The sequence below is a fragment of the Rana temporaria genome, chromosome 1 (assembly GCF_905171775.1).
Source record: "Rana temporaria chromosome 1, aRanTem1.1, whole genome shotgun sequence".
Classification (NCBI taxonomy): domain Eukaryota; kingdom Metazoa; phylum Chordata; class Amphibia; order Anura; family Ranidae; genus Rana; species Rana temporaria.
The window spans coordinates 614,144,986-614,161,166 of NC_053489.1; the positions used below are offsets into that span (position 1 = coordinate 614,144,986).

Genomic DNA, 16,181 nt, shown 5'->3' on the forward strand with positions numbered 1-16,181 from the left:
AATATTTTGCATGCCTGAGCAATTGTGGAGGACACCTGGTGACCTACCTGGTAAGAAAGTTGCAAAGAAGATTCCATGGAAAAGCCTATCCAGCATGTTTTCCCCTTTCTCTTCCTCCATTGAAAAAAGTAAATTCACTGATTACACTGCTTGTTGTAGTGATGTATGAAAAGAGGAGAGCCTGGTCAAGCACATGATTCTCTCCCCCATTCACAGATCATGTTACAAGCAGTGTAATCAATGAAAGAACTTATCTCATTGGAGGAGGGGGTGTGTCCTCATTCGCTCATCTTTAGTGCAGCTGAGTCCAGATCCCCAAAGCTATTAACTGTCACAGTGCTGGAAGTTTAGCAGCAGGCAGAGGACGGGGCATCCCTGCAGTGAAGATTTCTTCCTGATGCCGCGTACACACGACCGGTTTTAATGCCATGGAAAAAATGAAGTTTTTCTCGACGTGATTCTTGTCAAGCCTGCATACATACACAATCGTGAAAGAAAAAATGCTTGAGGAAATCGCGGTGACGTACAACACGTACGACGGCACTTTAAAGGTGAAGTATTTTTCGGATGGCGCCACCCTTTGGGCAGCTTTTGCTGATTTTGTGTTAGTAAAAGTTTGGTGAGAGACGATTCGCGCTTTTCAGTCTTCGTGCTTTTCAGTCTGTTACAGCATGACGAATGTGCTATCTCCATTACAAACGCTAGTTTTACCAGAACAAGTGCTCCCGTCTCATAACTTGCTTCTGAGCATGGGCGTTTTTTTTCCTGTCGTTAAAGCCTACACACGACCGTTTTTCACGACAAGAAAAATTCTAAAAGTTCAACATTTTTAATGTCCATTTTTCACGTTGAGAAAAATGCTCTGCAGCCTACACACGGTCGTTTTTAAAGCGGAGGTTCACCCTAAAAAACAACTTTCTACCATGCCATCCAGCATACTAGCGTCAGCTACAGTATGCCTTTGTTTTTATTTTTTTTGCGCTGTACTCACAGTTTAATCCATTCGTTTCGTTTCAGACTCCCGCGGGGAAAGGCGTTTCTATGAAGAGGGGAACATGATTGACGGCCGGCTATGGCGCGTCACGCTTTCCGATAATAGCCGGAGTAGGACTCGGCTCTTCGCAGCGCTATACGGCGCTGCGAATTTCAGCTCTCTTATCTCTGCAGAGAGATTAGAGAAGTGTTCAGCAGATTAGCAACGTTTTAGATGCGAATTTGGAGACCTGGGAGAAGTTACGGGTGAGAGGAGAGTGGGGGAGAAGTGTATTGAGCTGAATGAGAGAAATTCCTGAAGAGAACTGAACACATCTGAACACATCTGCGAATCAGCTGCGTACCCATAGAAGATAATGGGCTTGAATTCGCACCTGAGCCGCACCGCAATGCCTAAAAGACGCACACGGTTTGGCGGCAATGCGCAGTGCGAATGCATCGCACATATGTGAACCAGCCTCATTGAAAACAATGTATTTTAAAATGTTCTGCGAATTGAATGTGGTTTAAGCCGCACTCAATTCGCATAGGTGTGAACCTGGCCTAAAAGTTAAATAAGGGGGTGAGAATAGGGGCAGATGAGCTGGGCCAGCACAGACAGTAAATAGACACTATTAGGAGAGGGCTATGATTTATGTAGCACTACTCATGCAAGGGCCGCTGACATGTGTCCCAGGCTCCCTACCCACTAGTGCTGTGGCAGCCAGGCAAACAGCAACTTTCACTCCCCTGGCTCAGAATCAGTCAAGGGGTTGCCTTTTTAAACGTTTTATAACGTTGTATAGGGGTAGGGTGCTGTGGCATACTCTTAAGCCTCATACACACGATTGGATGTTCCGACAACAAAATGTGTGATAGCAGGGTTTTGTCGGAAAATCTGTCCGTTTGTATGCTCCGTCGGACAATTGTCGTTGGATTTTCTGACAACAAATGTTGGATAGCATGCTTTTAAATTGTCCGAAATAAATGTGTGATGTCGGATTATCCGATGGTGTGTGTAAAAAATCCAAAGTACAAACATGCATGTTTAGAACCAATGCTAACCATAGCACAACATTAGCAAAAGTTGTCCAAAGGGTGGCGCTAAAGAGCTGAAAAAACAGGTAGTTTCGTATTTGGCTGACAAAGTTTTGCCATCTGTATGCAGAACAAGTTCACGGCCAATGCCCTTCGGACGAAATTCCACGGCATTGTCCGACGAAAAACTGATTGTGTGTATGTGGCTTAATACTCTACCTTAATACTCTAGCTTCTCAACACAGTCGCTTAACCACTTGAGATCCGCGCTATGGTCGAAAGACGTCCACAGCGCGGCTCTCAAGTGCCGGTTGGACGTCCATAGACGTCCTGCCGTTGTTGTTCCCTGTGCGCTCCGCTGGGGGCGCGCAGCGGGGAAACAACGTGCGAGTGCCTGGCGGCCGCGATGTCCGCCAGACACTCGCGATCGTCGGGAACACAGCCGGTACACAGCAGGACGTGGAGCTCTGTGTGTAAACACAGAGCTCCACGTGCTGTCAGGGAGAGAGGAGACCGATCTGTGTCCCTTTACATAGGGACACCGCATCGGTCACCTCCCCCAGTCACCCCCCTCCCCCCACACAGTAAGAACACTATGTAGGGAATACATTTAACCCCTTCCTCACCCCCTAGTGTTAACCCCTTCACTGCCAGTCACATTTATACAGTAATTAGTGCATTTTTATAGCACTGATCGCTGTATAAATGTGAATGGTCCCAAAATTGTGTCAAAAGTGTCCGATACGTCCGTCGCAATATCGCAGCCCTGACAAAAAAATTGCAAATCGCCGCCATTACTAGTAAAAAAAAACAAAAAAAAAATTAAATCTATCCCCCATTTCGTAGGCACTATAACTTTTGCGCAAACCAGTCGCTTATTGCGACTTGCGATTTTTTTTTTATACAAAAATACGTCGAAAAATACGTATCGGCCTTAACTGAGAAAAAAAATCGTTTTTTTAAAAAAAAATTGGGATATTTATTATAGCAACAAGTAAAAAAAAAATATATATTTTTTTAAATTGTCGCTCTTTTTTTGTTTATAGCGCAAAAAATAAAAACCGCAGAGGTGATCAAATACCACCAAAATAAAGCTCTATTTGTGGGGAAAAAAGGACGCCAATTTTGTTCGGGAGCCACGTCGCACGACCGCGCAATTGTCAGTTAAAGCGATGCAGTGCCGGAAGCTGAAATTTCGCCTGGGAACGAAGGGGGTTTATGTGCCCAGTAAGCAAGTTGTTAAAGAAGCGCTAAAGTCGTTTTTGTGTCTAGGCTCAGTTTACGCTGCCACGACCTGAAAGTTGCATGACTTACAGTGCGACTTTGCCAGACAACTTCGGCATGACTTGGTGCAACTTCAGGGAATGCCTGTGTAATCTTCCTGTAATGTCGGATCCAAAGCACACATCAAATAAGACTTGGAGGCAACTTCCATTAATGTCTATGGGCATAAGTCAGATAAAAGTCGCCTTGAAGTAGTACAGGAATCTTTTTTAAAGTCGGAGAGACTTCAGTAGTGCTTATTAAGACGGCTCTCATTGATTAAATAGGATATCACATGTTATGCGACTTGGGGTCTTACAAGTCGTTTGCCATGCTGCGGTAGTGTGAACCGAGCCTTAGGCCTTGTACACACGAGAGGATATCCGCTGGAAACGATCCGCCGGACCGTTTCCAGCGGATAAATCCAATGGTGGATTTGGATCTGATGGCTGTACACACCATCAGATCGAAATCCCCGCGGAATATATCCGCGGTGACGTGTCCGCGCCGTCGCCGCGACGATGACACGGCGACGTGCGCGACCCTGAAGGTAAATACTTCCATGCATGCGTCGAATCATTACGACAATTACAGGGCACAGTGGCGACCATTAAAGGGCACAGTGGCTACAATTAAAGGGCACAGTGGCGACAATTGCAGGGCACAGTGGCGACAATTGCAGGGCACAGTGGCGACAATTAAAGGGCACAGTGGCGACAGTTGGCACACTAGCGACAATTGATGGGCACAGTGGCTGCGTTTGATGGCATGGCACAGTGGCTGCGTTTGATGGCATGGCACAGTGGTGACAATTGATGGCACAATGGCTGCGTTTGATGGGCCCAGTGGCTGCATTTGATGGGCACAGTGAGGCTGCAGTTGTTTGTTTTTTTCATTTGTTTGTGCCCCCCCAAAAATTTGGAGCACCAGCTGCCACTGCTGGCGTATGACTGTGCACGATACCAGATTGGTGCTAAACAGCCTTTATAAGCGAGATTGCTGGTTTATCTTTGGCTCCTCAGTGTGTTTGTTCCTGTGATACCTTGCTTCTGTGATTCCAGTTACTGACTCGGCTTGCTCCTGGACCAGTCTTCTGCCTGCCGCCTGGTTTGACCCAGTTTAATCAACTTGTTCTCTCTGCTTTCCTGTGTATGGCTCTGGCTATTCTCCTGACTACAATTACCTCATCCACATCCGGTACCTGACCTTGGCTTTGAACGGACTACTCCTCTGACTACTACTCCATTTGATACCTGCTACTTACTTTGGGCGCCACCTGTCTGCAGTCACTAACTCAGTGCCTTAGCTGAATACCTGGATGTCTGACTTGACAGCACTCTAGTCGGAACATCCCTGCAGTCAGCTCCAGTTGGTAAACCGTGCTTCTTTGAGAGTGGTACCTCCTGTTATCACATTTAGGGGTGCCTGGAGCTTAGCCGCAAGGGAAACCCTCTCACCATTGGCCTCCAACACCAGGTACATGATACAGGCTATGCTTCCAGATCGTATATCAACATCTCTATATTCGTGGCGTGGATAACTACAAGGTAATACTTAGGGGTAGATTCACAAAGGAGATACGACGGCGTATCTCCAGATACGCCGTCGTATCTCTGAGTCAGGCCGGTCGTATCTATGCGCCTGATTCATAGAATCAGTTACGCATAGATTTCTGTTAGATCCAACTGGCGTAAGTCTCTTACGCCGTCGGATCTTAACTGCATATTTACGCTGGCCGCTAGGGGCGTGTACACTGATTTACGCCTAGAATATGTAAATCAGATAGATACGCAAATTCACGAACGTACGCCCGGCCGACGCAGTACAGTTACGCTGTTTACGTTAGGCTTTTCCCGGCGTAAAGTTACCCCTGCTATATGAGGCGTATATGCGGCGCACCAATGTTAAGTATGGTCGTCGTTCCCGCGTCAAAATTTGAAAAATTTACGTTGTTTGCGTAAATCGTCGTCCGTGAATGGGGCTGGACGTCATTTACGTTCGCGTCGAAACCAATGACGTCCTTGCGGCGTACTTTGGAGCAATGCACACTGGGAAATTCCACGGACGGCACATGCGCCGTTCGTGAAAAACTTCAATCACGTCGGGTCAGGGTTGATTTACATAACACACGCCCACCTCTTCACAATTTGAATTAGGCCGGCAGTTTTCCTATGGGAAAAGACTGAGGTGGAGCATACACATGGCCGGGTTTCCCGACCAAAGTCCTCATGGCAGTTTTCCTGTCGGGAATCCCGGTCGTGTGTAGGGGGAAAAAGTTACCGAGCAGGTTCTCGGTTTTCCCGGCTGACTTTTTACCGCCGGGAAACCCGATCGTGTGTACTAGGCTTGAGCGCAATACTTCAGGTCTTGGTCAGGAGGGTAGATTAAACAAAATTTGGTGGACCAAAAGTGATAAGAGTATAGATACTGTACGTGTATATAACTTCATATACTCCCTGACCATGACAAAGATTAAAAAAAAATCTCAGCACCATGCCATGCCCTATTGGGCCAACCTGTACAGGAGGCTCCAAGGCATATGAGAAGGCATGGTGCCTCTGCGGACACTAAGCCTCTATTAAAATGGAACTGTATGGGAAGGTACCCCTCAGCCAAGGCCATTCCTAACCTGAACAGTGTGGGTGGCAGGAGCTGTGTGGTGACTTGCATGTTCTGTCAATACCATCTGACAGTGAGGTCTTTGTATAGGCAAAAGAAGTGACAGATATTTTGTAATCTTTATGTCTTTATGGACATGGCACACATTTTGTAAGAGTTTATTCTTCCTTTGTACACTTTATACTTAAAGCGGTGGTTCACCCTCAATAACAACATTCTAGCATTAAATTAAGCATAGTAGCCTGAGCTACAGTATGCCTTTATTTTATTTTTTTGCCCCGTACTCACTGTGTAATCCTATAGAGAAGATTCAGACTCCCCGCGGGGAATGGGCGTTCCTATCCAGAGGGAAGGTGATTGACGGCCGGCTCTGGCACGTCACGCTCCCCGAAGACAGCCGGAGTAGGTCTCGGCTCTTCACGGCGCTATACGGCGCCTGCGCACAGACTATGCGCAGGCGCCGTGAAGAGCCAAGTCCTATTTTGGCTATTTCCGGAGAAGCGTGACGTGCCAGAGCCGGCCGTCAATCACCTTCCCTCTGGATAGGAACGCCCATTCCCCGCGGGGAGTCGGAATCTTCAATATACGATTGCACAGTGAGTACGGGGCTAAAAAAATAAATACAGGCATTCTGTAGCTCGCGCTACTATGCCTAATTTTATGCTAGAGGAAAAAACATTTTTTTTTTTTTATAGGGTGAACCCCCGCTTTAACAATAAAAATGATTAAAAATGAAATGATTAAAAGAAAAAAAAAATTCTCTGGAGTGCCCATTTAAAATACTCTTATGCCGCATACACACGACCATTTTTCGGGTTCTAAAAAATTACGTTTTTAAGGGTCTAGAAAAAAAACAAGTTTTTTTCAAAACGATCATTAAAACGGCCTTGCCTACACACGATCGTGAAAAAAAAATGCTCTAGCAAAGCGCGGTGACGTACAACACGTACGACAGCTCTATAAAGGGGATGTTCCATTCGGACAGCGCCACCCTTTGGGCTGCTTTAGCTGATTTTGTGTTAGTAAAAGACGATTGGCGCTTTTCTGTCTGTTACAGCGTGATGAATGTGCTTACTCCATTAGGAACGGTAGTTTTACCAGAACGAGTGCTCCCATCTCATAACTTGCTTCTGAGCATGCACGTTTCTTTCACGTCGTTAAAGCCCACACACGACCATTTTTTACAACCTTAAAAACGACAAAGTTAAAAACGTTTTGAATTTTTTTTAAATGGCCATTTTTTAAATCGTGAAAAATGCTCTGAAGCCCACACACCATCGTTTTTAATGACATAAAAAAAAAATGCATTTTTTAGAACCCGAAAAACGGTCGTGTGTACGCGGCATAAGTTTGTGTAGTACAGTACAAGCTTATAAAGTACAAGCTAATAAAACAGAGATAGAAATTGTTGCCAGGCTCCGTTGAGAGATGCGCTCATATCTACCACTACAAACTGTAGAAGAGTCTCAGCATTAGCAAAGACAAAATGTGTTCTCAGTGAGCAGTATGTGCTTTCTATCCTGCCCAGGGTAAATGGGTCTCCATCTGCCAAGCCAGGTGGAGGAGCCCAGTATGGAAGAGCCATCAGCCAGAGAACTGCATGAGTCAACATGGCCAGAGGAAATAAGAATCCATGAGTAATATGATCTGCATGAACAATGAAGGAAGAGCATGTTCCATTCTGTACTGAACACATCCTCCGAGATCTACACTCTGCTTTATGGTGGAGACTGATGGATGAGACCAAATCTGGCTGCAGAGACAGACCCGTCATTAAATGTACTAGGCATACACTTGTAGCTAATACATAAAAATAAAAAAAGAGTGCCAACTGCACATACTGATTTTTGATTTCTAAAGCTGATTTCCAAGAATTAGACAAACTCTAGGGCCCACCCACCTAATTAGACAAAATCTACCTTTGCAGTGGGCCTACCCACCCTGCACTGCAAGGGTTAAAGTGGTTGTAAATTATTTGGTATTATTATATAGTATATTATTTGATTGACTGGCCTCAGGTGATACACAGGGATGCCCCCCCCCCCCCCACTTACGCCCTTTCAATCATAGCAGCTGCATGGGCGTCCGCTGAAATTTTTCAGGGGGGGTGCTTCCACAGCGGCGATACACATTTAACCATTTCTTCAAATGCTAGCAGGGGTTAAAAGCGCCCCGCTAGTGGTTGAATAGCGCAGCTAAAACAGTGGTATAGCGGCAATTTTTAGGGGCGCTTTACCGATAATGCGGTCAGTTGGCAGTGTGAAATATCTCTTGAGATAATTCAGCTTCACTCCATGCCCATATAAATATAGCCTAGAGAATGTACAGATCCCTCTTCAGCACAGACCCCCCCCTTCAGCACAGACCCTTCCATTCAGCACAGACCGCCCATTCTGCACAGACCCCTCCATTCAGCACAGATGGACCCCCCCTTTAGCACAGACCCTTCAGCACAGACCCCCCATTCTGCACAGACCCCTCCATTCAGCACAGATGGACCCCCCCTTCAGCACAGCCCCCCCATTCCGCACAGACCCCTCCATTCAGCACAGACCCCCCCTTCAGCACAGATGGACCCCCATTCAGCACAAACCCCCCCTTCAGCACAGACGGACCTCCCCTCCCCCTCATTCCATTCAGTACCTCAGATCAGCCATCAGCACTGCCGGGTCACAGGCTCACTGCATGTTCCCTCCCCCTGTGTATACATAAACACTGGAGGGGGAGGCGGCTTCACTCTGCTCGCTGTGTCTGTGTGACATCCGGCCCGGGACCGCTCAGACAGCCCGCGGCCGCGAGACTCTTCAACACCTTCTCGATTTTCCAGGGGGGGTCAATTGCCCCCCCTTGCCCTATGGAGCGGACGCCCATGTACAGCTGTACTATAGCTTCCATCAATTAAAAGTGCTCTACAAATTGAAATGAACTTTCAATCATTCACTTGTCCTCCATTCATGGATTGTGGAAACTATAGTATGACAAACTTTATAAAAGATAAATGGACTATACTGGCACAATGCCAATACCAAATACAGTGGAATATATATATATACACGAGTAAAGCGGTTTACAAGAGTTTTGAATAACGAGCAATTTTTTTTAAAATCCTGACTCGGTTTGCGAGTGTTGTCTCGCAAAACAAACAAAATTCAAGCTAATGGGGCGTACAGTACCGCATTTGGCCAGAGGTGAGGGGGCGTATTTTTCTCCTCTCCTATTTTCCACATTTAGAATAACTTGTTTTAAAGCTCCTGAAGAAGCGTTTTCTTTCAACGCGCAACATGTCGGGCTGAGCGTCGTATGACATATCACCTCCTGCAAACCATAAGGGTTGTGTTACAATAACCAATAGGAAATGGTTGCTAGTCCTCCACCTCTATTCATGTATTGTACACTCAGGTTCAGTTGCGGCTGGTGCTCAAAATTTTTGGGGGGGCGCAAACGGAAAAAAATAAATAAAAAAATTGCAGCCTCACTGTGCCCATCAAATGCAGCCACTGTGCCATCAATTGTCACCACTGTGCCATGCCATCAAACGCAGCCACTGTGCCATCAATTGTCACCACTGTGCCATGCCATCAAACGCAGCCACTGTGCCATCAATTATCACCACTGTGCCATGCCATCAAATGCAGTCACTATGCCATCAATTCGCACCACTGTGCCATGCCATCAAAAGCAGTCACTGTGCCATGCCATCAAACGCAGTCACTGTGCCATGCCATCAAACGCAGTCACTGTGCCATGCCATCAAACGCAGCCACTGTGCCATGCCATCAAACACAGCCACTGTGCCATCAATTGTCACCACTGTGCCATGCCAACAAACGCAGCCACTGTGCCCCTCAATTGTCGCCACTGTGCCAATTGTCGCCACTGTGCCAATTGTCACCACTGTGCCCATTGTTGCCACGGTGCATGTCACTGTGCCCTTTAATTGTTGCCACTGTGCCCATTGTCACCACTGTGCCCTTTGTCACCACTGTGCCCTTTGTCGCCACTGTGCCCTTTGTCGCCACTATGCCCTTTGTCACCACTGTGCCCATTGATGCCACTATGCCCTTTGTCGTCTCTGTGCTCTTTGTCGCCGCTGTGCCCTGTAAAATGCACTTACCTTACTCCTTCCACGTCCCTCGATGTCTTCTCCCACCTTGGTGATGCTTCAGCCAATCAGGTTACCGATAACCACAATCGGGGAACCTGATTGGCTGAGACGGCCGTCAGTCTTATCCAAGGAACGCACCCCCCGTACGTTCCGAGGATAAGACATACGGAAGCCAAGGGCTGTACTCGGAAAGCCAATCAGAGCCACTGGCTCTGATAGGCTCTTCCGCACAGCCAACCAGCTGCCGTTATTCAGGTGGCCGGCGCTCAAGTTCCGGCCATCTCTGAATAGACCAATGGCAGCTGGCAACAATAACATACATTCATGCAATGCATGAATGTATGTTATTAGACTCAGTGGCGGGCGAGAGGGCGGCGCTCCAGCGCCCTCTATGGACGAACCGCCACTGCTCAGGTTATAGGTGCCATGTTATGTTAATTTTCTCGTGTTCTTAGGCATTCTTAGGAACGGCCTTAATTGTGATTTATATGTTTTTCAATGGTTTTTATGTCCTTTTTTCAATAAATATTCAACTTTTAATATAATACGCCTTCAAAGTCCATCAACTGATTACATTTAAAAAAATCTGACAGGCTGGTTGTACTGAAATCGATTGATGAATCGACTTCAGTACAACCAGTTTCTGCCCATAGATGGGTCGAATTTTGGCCGGTACCTGCTGAACTGTTTAAGATTCAATTCATCTATGGCTGGCTTAAGAGAGCACTCACCAGCGCAGGGGACAATTTCCAATGAAAGTAGCATCTGTAAGGCTTTAAATTTACAGTGTATACCCATAGCCATAGGTGTGCGCAGGGGGACTGTGCCAGATGTGCGAGGGCATACCCTAATCACTGTGCGGTGCCAATTCCCCCTACTGCCTAGACTTCCCCTTGTGTTGCACTCTTCCTACCGCAGTGCTGTTGGCTTCCCTTCTTTTTTATTATTATACAGGTTTTATATAGCGCTAACAATTTGCACACCTGCTGCAGGGGATGTTTTAGGTTGGAGATTGGGGGTAGGGGCTAATTAATATGTAATTTAACGGCCCCTGTCTTTTCTAAATGAACGCACTCACTCACTCACTGTGTTCAATCATAACCAAAGCATAGTAAACCATGTTTACTATGCTTCAATGTGTGAATGAACAGGAAGTCGGTCAGCACAGAGCACTTCCCATTCATTCACTGTCCAGTGCAGCTGAGGCTGCAGAGAAAGGCACGTGCATACCTCCCAACATTTAAAAAATCCAATGCGGGACATCTTGTTGAGCGGGGGGGGGTGGGTTGTGCCGGGGATCAAAGTTGTTGAGCGGGGGGGAATTCAATGTTGTTGAGGGGGGGGGGTCTGCGGATCGCAGTTGTTGAGCGGGGGGGGGGGGATTGCCAAGACTGAAGTTGTTGAGGGGGGGGGGTTGCTGTTGTCTCCTACCTGTGCAAATACCTCTGTCCCGGCTCCCCGCCTGCGCCATCCACCTGCAGCTCGCTCCATGGTGTATGACTGCACCTCGATCATCCATGCTCCCATCTCTTAGAGCCGAGTCGCCCTGCCCCTCTGCGCCCGAGGGACACACTGCCGCCGATGGACACAGAGCAGAGAGACAGGCAGAGGGGAATACCGCAGCTCCGGCAAGTCACACTGTGATTGTCTCCCGCCACCATGGTCCGGATTTCCCGTCGCACTGTCATTGGCCGTATAGCGGTCATGTGCGGAGGCCGGACTTCTAGACGATCGCAGACAGGCCAGCCCCACGCCGCACATGACCCCCATACGCCCAATCACAGGGCACTGGACACCAAACATGGCGGGGGAAACCAAACAGGGAGGCACGGAATGTCGCCCCTCTAAATGTCGCGCCTGGGGCCCTGTTTTCCTGGACTCTAGTCTAGTCCGCTGGACCCCGGGACACACTCGGGAGGATCCCGCGGAATCCGGGACGGTTGGGAGGTATGGGCACGTGTGTTTGAGCTTTGGGGTGCACACCCTAATGCAATAGGCTGCGCACACCTATGTCTATAGCCATAAGCTCTAATAATAGATTATAAAATACTACTACATATAGCTGTGTTGTCCATAGCATACGGTCCAACTGTCAGATTTATAAAGCTAAAGACAGAAAGAAGGATCTCATTGGCTGCTGTGGGCAGCACACACAGTTCTTCCTTTAGAAATAACAATAATCATGGATAAGTGAGCAGCGGCAATGATATGAATATGTATATTACAAGGGAAACTTGGCCAAGTATGACAAGGATTGTGCTGGGGGTTTGCTGCTCGACTAATTGTCTTTTCTCCTGCAAGAAATGCTGCTAATGTGCAAAACCGGATTTGATTAACTGTGAATGTAACACTCTGACAAATAATCAATGTACATATCATTGTGCTCTTGCAGTGGTTTATTTGTTTGATCTGCTCCCGTATTATTTCACATCTTGTATTTATGAACTTTCATTAATTAATGTTTGGGACTATTGCCAAGTGTTGTGCTATTTGTCATTATAATAAATGAAAGCTTGGATACAATTAGAGCTGCCCCTACATAAATCCAGCTTCTACTCTGCTACGTCTGGTTAATGGGTGATTAAAAAAAAACAAAACTATTCCTTGAATATTTAAAGGTACATACCTATGAAAATTAAAATATTCAATTCATAAAATGTATATAGTGAGCGCAGCCTACCTGCTCTGAGATTGCATTTTACCAGTCCACCCCACTACCTTTTTGATGGCAAACAGATGATCTGGAGCCTATTTTTTATCACTGTTTGCAATGCTGGAGAGGTATCATTGCAACACACCCACTGTGGTCTCTGTAGGGTTGCCATCTCATCCGTTTGAGGCTGGGTTCACACTACTACACTACTTTCATCCTACTTTGCTCTGCTACATTGGTCCTACATTTATCCTACATTGGTCCTACATTGGTCCTACATCCATCCTACTTTCATGAACAGGATACTACTTTGGTCCGACTTCAATGATATTCAATGGGCCTGAAGTAGGATCAATGTAGGACCAAAAGTAGTACAGGGAGCATTTTCAAAGTCGGACCGACTTGTGTAGGACGCTACAGGACGCTCACATAGGGAAACATTGAACACAGAGCAAAGTAGGATGAAAGTAGTGTAGTAGTGTGAACCCAGCCTCAACCTGAACACATATGAATTACACAGGTCCTGAGGCTAATTTATTGCAGATAAGGCACCAAGTGAGTTTAATTACCACCTTAACCGCTTGCCGACCAATCGCCGCAGTTATACTGCTACAGGTTGGCTTGGCTGCGCCAATAACAACATAACGGTACGGCGGTCCCTTTAATGGCTATAGCAGGCACGTGCACACCCGCAGCATGCCACCAGAGCCGATGTGCGTGGCAGGTGCAGATTAGCAGTGTCTTCCAGTGTCAGGACCTAACTCACCTGCTGGTGGCACTGTGCCAGAAGGTTGTATTTCCAGTGTCCACCAGCAGGTGTCCTTGAGCAGTCAGCAGATCTCAGTAATCAGTTTCCACCTGATGCTGGCTGCTGGGAGGGTATTTAGCCCCCCCCCCCCCCATTGCAGACAATGCACCAAGTGAGTTTAATTACCACCTTAACCACTTGCCGACCAGCCACCGCAGTTATACTGTGGCAGGTTGGCTTGTCTGCGCGAATCCCATACCGGTACGACTACCCCTTTAATGGCTATAGCAGGCGCGCACACCCCCGGGGCACGTCAGCGGATCCAAAGTGCCTGGCCGGCGGTGAGATGTCCACCAGCCATCCGCTATCTTTCCACAGAGTCAATGTAAACAAATAGATCCCCGTTCTGTCAGGGGAGTAGAGTGAGATTGTCTGTCCTTAGTGCTCAGGAACAGCGATCGCTCTACTGTCAGTCAGTCCCCCCCCACAGTTAGAAACCCCTCCCTAGGCAACACTTAACCCCTTGGGCACCCCCCTAGTGTTAACCCCTTCCCTGCCAGTGGCATTTATACAGTAATCAGTGGCTATATTTAGCTCTGATCACTGTAATAATGTCACTGGTCCCAAAAAAGTGTCCGATCTGTCCACCACAATCCAGCAAAAAAAATCACAGATTACCGCCATTACTAGTAAGAAAAAAATTAATAATAAAAATTCCATAAATATATCCCCTGTTTTTTAGACGCTATAGCTTTTGCGCAAACCAATCAATATACACATATTGCGATTTTTTTACCACTATCTAACTACACAGATATAATTGCAAACTTTAGCGTAGATGCAGTGTTTGCTGGCTAGCATCACTTCTTCATTGATTTTTTTTTTTAACCAGATAGGATTTATTCTAAAAGTTTTTTTTATTTTTGACTTATTACACAATCAAACACTCTTACAATTAGCAGTACATCAAAGGTACAGCATCTATAGGAAACTTAGGCAGTCCATACAAGAAAAAAACACAAGGATACGCGAGTAAGGAAAGTACAGTAATACCTCGGATTGCGGGTAACATGGTTTATGAGCGTTTTCAATACAAGCAATTTTTTTTTAAATCCTGACCTGGTTTGCGTGCGTTGTTTCACAAGACCAGCAGGATTCAAGCCAATGGGGTGTGCAGTACCGCAATTGGCCAGAGGTGCGGGGTGCAGGCGACACAGGGAGCCACTCGGAGCTGTTCACCCCCCACCTCTGGCCACGTGTGGTACTGCATACAATAGCAGTCACTGTGGAACAAATTATCTGAGTTTCCATTGACTCCTATGGGGAAACTTGCTTTGATATACGAGTGCTTTGGATTACACGCATTCTTCTTGACTGAATTATGCTCGAAATCCAATGTACTACTGTAAAGTAAAGAAAAAGATACAAGAGTAAGGAAATCGAGATTAAAAAGAAGGAAAACATACATGAGTAAAGCTAGCCACAGTTGGATCCAAATTCAAATTTAAATCAGTGTGTGGCCATCCCTGATCACCAGAAGTTAATTGTTAGATTGACTTATGTTAAACAGGCAAGTTGAAAAACGTTTGTGAGGCTCGGGGGTGAATTTTCCATATCAAGAGCGGTAACCCCGAGCCACAATCGGGGCTGCATCACAGTATCCAGGGAAGGTTACTCACCATTTCCCCTGGATCCTGCAACGTCTCCTCGCTGTGTGCTTCGGCTGTGTCTTCCACCCAATGTACTGTATGCGGGGCTCCGTTCTCTGCGAGCGGCGCGACACACGGGGACGGAGCCCGGCAGGAAATTCAAAAAGTGCAAAATACATAACACATACAGTACACTGTAATCTTACATATTTACATTACTGTATCAAATTATTTCACCTCTATTTTGTCCCTAATGCTTTGTCCAGTGCCCTGCATGTAGTTTTATATTATAAATACTGTTCTTTCTCCCTGGAAACTGGAGAATGTCCTGAGCAACCAAAAAGTGTCAGTTTACGTCAAAAGCAAAAGCAGTTTTAGAGCAGCTAGAAAACAGCGATAGTAAATTAGAACACTTGCAGAATTGAGCGATTTGTGAGGAAATTCGTCATCAGACAGTAAAAGTGACGACAGCGACAATTCTGCAACTGAGCAAATTTCTGTGTTTTTGAGTTGATTACATTATTGAATACATTTTATTATTATTATATTATTATTTTTGATAATTATTTATAGTTATTTATTATATTATAATTTATGATTTTGTGTTTCAAACTTTATCATACCCAGGATGTCTACTACTCTTGTTTGGACAGATTTAAGTGTTTTATTCCTAATAATTATAGGCCTACAATATAAAACGCCAAATTTCAAAGCAAAAAAAGTACCGCTTTTAGCATCAAAAATCTGATATAATCATACCGCCAGGGAGGTTAATAAAAGAAGAAGAAGAAAAAAAAAGAAAACATACATTTCCCCTGCTGTAGCAAATTGGAGAATGCTTTGCTGTTTTTTTTGCCTTCCTCTGGATCAACTGTGGGTGTATATTGGATTGTGTTTTTTTTATTAGTTGAACTATGATGGACTTGTGTCATTTTTCAAACTGACTAACTATGTAACTATGTAACATGATACATGAAAATAAAGGAAAGAAAAAGATACATGAGTAAAAAAAAAGTGGGAAAAAAATGAGTAAGGAGATAGAAAGGAAAGGGGAGGAAAATACATTTAAAGTGAGTAAAGAAAACTAGAAAAGAAAAATAGTATAAGGGAAAAAGAGAAGGGGAAAGAAAGGAA

The 16,181-nt window shown here is 45.8% G+C and overlaps 1 protein-coding gene across 3 annotated transcripts in view; it reads right to left on the reverse strand.

The window, feature by feature from the left end:
- The window catches only part of CTBP1 (C-terminal binding protein 1), a 556,415-nt gene that overhangs the window by 381,061 nt on the left and 159,173 nt on the right, over window positions 1–16,181 (reverse strand). Inside the window, exon 1 of one of the 3 annotated variants that reach the window (XM_040335255.1) lies at window positions 48–170. The exons of the other annotated variants lie outside the window; for them this stretch is intronic. Within the exon in view, the coding sequence (XP_040191189.1) occupies window positions 48–120 (73 nt within the window). The 5' untranslated portion in view covers window positions 121–170. Of the gene's footprint in view, window positions 1–47; window positions 171–16,181 lie in introns of those variants that run through there. 3 annotated transcript variants of the gene reach the window in all.